This window comes from Elephantulus edwardii, unplaced genomic scaffold, assembly GCF_000299155.1.
Source record: "Elephantulus edwardii isolate Elephantulus edwardi_28Jun2011 unplaced genomic scaffold, EleEdw1.0 scaffold00051, whole genome shotgun sequence".
Lineage (NCBI taxonomy): Eukaryota > Metazoa > Chordata > Mammalia > Macroscelidea > Macroscelididae > Elephantulus > Elephantulus edwardii.
In genome coordinates, this window is record NW_006399801.1 from 2,216,683 (window position 1) to 2,224,278 (window position 7,596).

The 7,596-nt window shown below is 40.3% G+C and overlaps 1 protein-coding gene across 1 annotated transcript in view; it reads left to right on the forward strand.

Annotated features, from left to right (window-relative positions):
• DSCAM (Down syndrome cell adhesion molecule) overlaps positions 1–6,662 on the forward strand; it is an 845,501-nt gene extending 838,839 nt beyond the window's left edge. The window contains exon 33 of the mRNA XM_006886768.1: positions 6,241–6,662. Coding sequence (XP_006886830.1) covers positions 6,241–6,539 — 299 coding nt within the window. The 3' untranslated portion in view covers positions 6,540–6,662. The remainder of the gene's footprint in view (positions 1–6,240) is intronic.
• Positions 6,663–7,596: the final 934 nt, after the last annotated feature.

The following is a 7,596-nucleotide window of genomic DNA, read 5'->3' on the forward strand; positions in this document are numbered from 1 at the left end:
CAAAATTCAAAATTGGCCAGTTATGGTGTATTGACTGACATGCAATATGTTCTTCACTTTGCAAAAGAATTTTCAAATTTTATTTAATGAGGCTCTGTTGATATTTTCATGATAATTGCTTGGAGATAATTCACCCCCTGATAGAAACAATTAAAGAATACACCCATTACTATAAATGGCAATGAATACATTTCAATGCCATCATAAAAAGTATTAATAAAATAAGACTACTTTTAAAGGCTTTCCTTTTTCAGGGCAGAGGTAATATGGAGAGATGAACCTCAACATTAAAGTTATAGTGGTGGGCTTCAGGCCATCATTGTTTTTCAGCCAAAGCCCAGATGTATCCAATTACTAAAGTCCTTTTCAAAAGAATGCCAAATGATGTCACCTCTTTCTGTAAGTGTACTAGGAAAATTTTATTTCCAAGTATTTATTATTGGACTTCCCCTTAGCCCAATTTGCAGTAGGAAGCGAATGTTGAATTGAATTAGAGTGCCTTCGATTTTAGTGAGCCAAACCTCAAGTATGGCTGAAGTCATTTTTGTGAAACAAATTCTACAATTCTTAATGAAATAATTCAATTACTTACTATTACTTAATAGGATAAAGATACTCTAAAAGAGTGAGGAAGTGTTAAGTGGATATTAGCATCATGAAAATGGTGTGGTCTGACAGTGTAAAGACAGGACATGAAAATCAATCAGTAAATTTCTAAAATATAAGGTCATTTTTTTCTGTTAACCTAGAAAAAAAATATAAGAAAAGTGATAGCATTTTGAAAATGCTTGTTGTTGTTGTTGTTATGTGCCGTCGAGTCACTTGCGACTCATAGTGACCCTATGTACAACAGCCCTAAACCCTGCTCTATCCTGTGCCAATCTCACTGCCTCTGACACATCCATCCTGATTACCCCAGTCACTGAATCAATCCACTTCATAGAGGGTCTTCCCCTCCTGCGCTGTCCCTCCACTCTGCCCAGCATGATGTCCCTCTCCAAATACCTGTCTCTCCTTACAACATGTCCAAAGTATGTCAGGCGAAGCCCCAGAATCCTTGCCTCCAAGGATTATAAGAAATTATAAGAAAAGTGATAGCATTTTTAAAATGCTTACGCTCCTTAAAATTGTATAAAGACTTTTTTTCTTTTTCACTCTCTGTTTTGGCTTTGTTTATTTCTTGATCTGTACCACTTTCCTTCAATTTAATGGGCTATTTCCTTTCAGAAGAAAACCTGAAGGCATTTTCCGAGGTGCTACTAAATGTTCATTGCTTGTATTTCTTTATTATTCTATCCACTAAGAGCAGCCCTTACTTGGCATAAGTGGTCTGGTGTTCTTCCTCTTTTGTACCTTCAAAGCCCTAGAATGCAAACATGCTTGCTAAGGAGGGCCTTATTGATTGATGGCTGTGATGCTTACAGGAAAAATAAGGAAAGCCAAGAATACTGTGATGCAAACAAATAGGATTGTCAGCTATTATAGACTAAAAGAGGAGATGAGTTATGCCTCTAAATATGTTATTAAAATGGCCATTAGATATTTCCTCTCTGGTGTTCCCAATCACATCAACTCAGCTTGTCTAAAATCAAACCCATAAAGTTGTCTACAAAATAAGATTTTTCTTCTAGATGTGCTTTCACAGTGGATGGTTCCAACATTCACCCAATTTCCTAAGCTTAACACCTGACTGAAGCACCTCCTTCTCTGCCATTACTCCCACCTATTGTCAACCCTGAAGCTGTCCTCTTGGGACCTTCTTTAGCTCTCATAATTTTCTCCTCTCTAAACCATCTTATCACTGCCTTCCCAGCTGAAGTCATTATCATCTCTCTCTCACTTCCTACCTGTTCTCCAACTCCAGATCAGCCTTCTCACCTTGTATGCCATAAATAAGTCACAGTATGGTAAGTCCCTCAGCTCTCAAGGTGGTCATGAAGAGCTTTCTTTATTCATCCCAGCATGTACATGCGTCTTGAAATGAGAAATGTTGAGAAGCACTGGATGACTGAACAAGCCAAAGGAGGAGAAATCTAAGTCTACGTTCTCACCTGTTCAAGCAGATGGTATATTGGCTACTAAGGACATCTCTAATTCCCCTCTAATTGTGCTCTTTCATTGTAGGGGACTAAACAAGGGAAGAAATCACAATCTAGAGACATTTTACAAGGAGGATTAACCTGGAGAGGAGAATGTAAATGAAAACTCTAAAGTTTCGAGAATTAATGCTTGAGAGGATTGTCTAAACAAAATTAGACAAACAGGACAAAATAGCATATGGATATGCGGCTGAGCTCATGGGCTAGCTTTCATGAACTGGGTTTGAAACATGTGGTAATTAAAATTAAGGATGGACATTAACCTCTAGCAGAGTCTGAAATTTGATTCTATGACTCAAGAGAGAGAATAAAGCGGAAAAAATAAATGTTAAAAGGTATTCCTAAAGAGATACTAGCTGCCAAGCTCTGTAAGAGAGAGAAGGGACTGTGAGAACAGAACAACACTGGGAAAACCCCAAATTTAGAAGCTGGACAGAGGAAAATGATTCAGTAAAGGAAACCAGGAGGGACAATTAGAAATATGGACAGAGGTCTGTGATAGCATAGTGTCATGGAAGCTAAATCAAGATTGGGAAAGACCAACAGTTCCATATGGTACCAATGTTCATAGTGTCCGTGTGACATGAACCCCACATAGAAACTGAAGACTTTGACAATCAAAGAGTCTTCGTGGTGTCTAAACAGCAAATAATTGGACATGGAAGCACAGGGCTTTTAATGTCTCTCTGAAAGGACCAGAAGGTCTGAGGATAGCATAGTCCCTCACTGCCCCAGAGCAGAAAGCAGATAAAGAGCCCATAGCTCAGCCCCTCGATCCACACCAGGAGCAAGAGGTTTGTTTATTCATTGTTGACTCACAGACTGTACTCACTGTTGTGGTATGGAGAATGGGGTTTATGTGAGAAATAAATTGGAAAGTAGGGGAGAAAAAGAATATCTCACAATACAAGGACAGGTTTAATCCAGCAGTCCCAGGGCAGATTAACAGCAAAAACCTTATTTCTTAATTAGTAATAGTTCTGATATGAGTTCAGCAACACAAATTCAAGAAGCCTCTGTTTTGTTTTTTAATCATCCATCAAGTTTTGCCTCAGAGTAGTTATAAGTTGGCTTCTCCTTCAAAGGATCTGGCAAAAACAGTAAAAACTTTTAACTGGAGGCCTTATTGTAGGGCTTCTCTACTTACATCTTGCCATAATTTTTCCAGAGCAATTCCACATTCTCTCCATCACCATCAAAGGAATCTCACTCTCAATGGGGTCTTTAAGGTACCTTTCTAGTCTCTCTCAAGTCTCACCACTCAGTTTGGGATGTTCAGTCAGTCTGTCTCTGTCTCTCTCTGTCTCTCTCTCTGTCTCTCTCTCTCTCTCGTCTCACAGCTGTTGATAATTTGCAAGACCATGTGGCCGCAATTCAGGTAGCTGGAGACCAGAGAGGGCTAAGGTAAGGGCTAAAAAAGCCAAATTTAGGCTAACACCATAATGATATGTGTAACCTATTGGGCTTCTATCCCAGATGTTGTTAGTTTGAATCCACAGCAACTCTGCAGGGAAAAGAAGGGCCATCTCCTACTGTAAAGATCCATGGTCTCAGAAACCTGATGGATGGTCTCTGTGAGTTAAAACCAACTCATCAGCAGTGAAACAGTATAGCTGATCATCAATATGCCATTTTAATCACTTATGATGATAGAAAAAATGTTGGTTCATGTTTTCCAAGAAGCAAATACCAAGACAGATTAGATATACTAGAAATATACTGAGGGAAATTCTTATAAACAATGGAGAAATCTCTCTTACAAAAGAGAGAAGAATCCAGAGTAGGCAGAGAGTTTCATGACACAAGATCCAAGTTTGACAACTGTGAAAAGACAAAAAAGGAAAGAAGTATTGGCAGGAAGAACTTCAGTCTTCAAAGCTCCTCTGAAAAGGGTCCATCCAGGCTAATAGGGATTCTCTTTGCAAACACTGTCTATCTAGAGGAGCCCTTCACTGAGCAGGAATACACAGGCAGTAGAGCTTTCGTGTTGTGATCTGTTGCACTGCTTACCCAAAGGTAGTGCCTCTCTGGTGATTCAAACTCTCCAGTCACCTTTTATGAGAAGGATGGGAAATCTCCTACCTTGTGATTTACAACCTCAAAACCCTGTTGGTGGATCAGCTATAAGTAGATTCCTACTCGATGGCAAAGAAAGAGTTGAGAGAACTGCCATGTTCGGTCCTTAGTTGAAGCCAGTGGAAAGATAGCTGTGGTTAAATTCTTGGGTGGCAGCTAGGGAGTACCTTTCAGCTTTTCTCCCCTCTTGAAAGATACTTGAATAGCATGACTCTATGGCATCTTACAAATTAAGTGATCTTGAGAAGGAAGCACAGATGTTCGTATATCAATACACAACACTAACCAAAGCAAGAGATAAGAATTTTCCAAATAGGCTAGCTCTGATAAAAAAGCCATATCCACTAGTATTTTCACCAAAAGGAATTACAGAAATGTGTGGACTCATTGACCAGCTAAGGTCATGCAGTTGAGAAGTATTCAGATAATGACCAGCTCCTCATTGTTCTTTCCTCAACATCTGTTCTCCCTTAAAGCCCTATAATTCTTTTTTTTCTATAATTATAGTTTATTAATTTTCATAAACATTTACAGAGATTTTGGGCTTCCACTCATTCATTGTTGCACTATTCTCTCTACCCTCCTCCCAGTTTGTTCTTGTCCAAATGCCACAGTGCTTGTCAAAGCCAGTTCTGATTAATATTCTTTGTCAGTGTGTCCTTTGCCATTCCCTATCACTCCTCCCTGAGAGAGACTTCACCCTGAGTCATAAGGAAAAGGGGATGGCGTATTCTCTTAGCTACTTCCTGCTGAAAAGGGACGCCGTGGGTTTCAGGGTGAAGATCTTCTCTCACTACTCTAAAGGGCCCCTTTGGCAGTAGGAAACACATAGACTATTATGGAGATTGATTTTGGAATTTAGATGCACTCTTATTGATTGTGCTTGGCTGTACATGTTCATATCCTTGAAGATGTATCATGGGGGTGTTGCAACCTAGAAGACACAAATTTGACTAACAAGTTATAAGTACATGAGTCCAAAAATTATGGAAAAGTAAAAGAAAAGATTCTTTCATTGTTTTACAAACCCTCCCCCAGGTCCCCTCCACCATGTAGCCCTCGCTCTAGCCTCCTGTGATGACAGAAATACCTAGTTATATCTCTCTTTTAAACGGTTCTCTCCCTCCTCTGTTTCAGTGCAGTATACATTATTGAACCCATCTTACTCAAAGCCCTATAATTCTAATTACATGAAGAGTTCATCACCATTTTTACCCAGTGTACATTGCTGCCTTCATTGTATATGTTTTTGTTGTTGTATTTGTTGTGATATTGTAAAACAATTTGTTACTTCCGGGTCTTGAAGGACATCACTTAAGAGTCTAGATAATACAGTGCTGATTTTATTTTCTTCCTATGCCTAATGAAAAGTGATCTTTTTCTTTCTATATATCTATTGAAGAGGTGTGAGGAGGAATCCACATGCCTTTGTAGTGAATTCTGATTTTAAAGAAAATATAAACCCCCCCAAAAAAAAAACTGTTGGCATCAAGTCTGTTCCAAAGTATAACAGCCCGAGGTCTGCTAGAGTAGACCCGTCCTCCATAGAGTTGCTAGTCACTGATTTTCAGGAATAAAATCACCAGGCCTTTCTTCCAAGTTGTTTCTCTGCATGGACTTGAACCTTTGACCTTTGAGCAGCTGTTTGCCCTACTCAAGTATGCCAAGTTCTGACAAGCTGTCTTGAAAATCATCAATGTGTAGTTGTGTCTCAATCTTAAAGACTTGAGGTCTAAACCTAAGTACACAAGGGTACTCAGTAAACAGTGGTGTTTAGTTGCCATTCCGTTGATTCTGAGTGATGGCAACCCACGTGTACCAAGCAGGCCTGTGCTCCTCAGGACGTTCAAGAAAGCAGATCATCAAGTCTGTCTTCTCAGCTGCATCTAGTTGCACTTAAGCCACCAACCTTCCTGCTGGTGGGCAAGAGCTTTACCATTTGCACCTCAAGAGTTTCCAGTGAATGATTATCAAATAAAACCAGAACTAACTCTTCTCTCTTTGCTTCCAGGTGACCTCATCCACTTGCCTCCATACCTTAGAATGGACTTTTTGTTAAACCGAGGAGGTCCAGGCACCAGCAGAGACCTGAGTTTAGGCCAAGCATGCTTGGAACCTCAGAAAAGTCGGACCCTGAAGCGCCCCACAGTCCTCGAGCCAATTCCCATGGAGGCCTCCTCCTCCACCTCGTCCACGCGAGAAGGACAGTCGTGGCAAGCCGGGGCTGTGGCTACATTACCTCAGCGAGAAGGAGCAGAGCTGGGACAGGCAGCTAAAATGAGCAGCTCCCAAGAATCACTGCTCGACTCTCGGGGCCATTTAAAAGGAAACAATCCCTACGCAAAATCGTACACCCTGGTATAACAAACAGCATGACTGGACCGTGGTTGTAAATACAATTTAAAAAAATTCAATCAAAGCTACCTTTTTTTTACTGAATTCCAATATTTATAATTAAAGAAAATTGCCAAAATATATTAAAAAAAAGAGGAAATACTGAAACCACAGACAGTGCAAAGACTCTCCTGCTTTTTTTCTGTCTGAGTGTGAGCTCCATCTGCCTGGGCATCTGATTTTTTGGGAAAGAAGTCCAGTTTTATGACCTTCACAGCTACTGCATTTTTACTGATTTTCTACAAAGTGCATGGGGAACGAATTAAGCCTTCTGACTGGAAGTTCTATCACACAATACTAAAGAAAGAAAACAGGAAAAAAATGACCCCTATTTGTGAATTTAAAAGGAACACTGATCTGGGGGAAGGGGGGAAAACTCTATTCATGTTTGCACACGTTTCTTTCCCATTAGAAGCTGGGTCCTCAATTGATCTTCTTTTGTCGTTAATTAGGATGAGTGCCGTCGGTGAAGGGGTGGGGGGGTTCCATTTGATTTTCTTTTTGTTCATTTTTTAATTTCATGAGACACTCTTTGCATTTTGTCTAAGCGAAATAAAAAAGAAAAGGTTGTCCGCCTTTATTTCGAATGTCTGCTTCTCTTGTCTCCTACTGATTGCTTGGCTCTCCTCAATTCTGAGCTTTGGTTTGGCCAATACCAGGACTCCACCGAGAATCCAGCTTAATGAACAGAGAAGCTTCTAACACCACGACCCCTCCAGTAGTTCTAGAGAAGGCATAGAAGATACAGCCTTGCTCTCAGGCTGGAGATAGACCAAGCAGAGGAATGAAGGCCTGGTCCAAGTTTTCTGCATCTCTTTCAAAAGGTTTTATTCCTTACCCACTTCCCTCCTTGACACCGGGCCCTCTAACTAGACTAAAGCTCAGCTAACTATGACCCTCAGACCAAACAGCCCACAGCTGTTTTTAAGAAATAAAGTTTTATTCACACACTCACAGCCTTCAAATTGGAACCAACTCATAGTTGACTCTTGAATCAGGTTTTGCAGGCTGTAAATTGCCCTGGAGG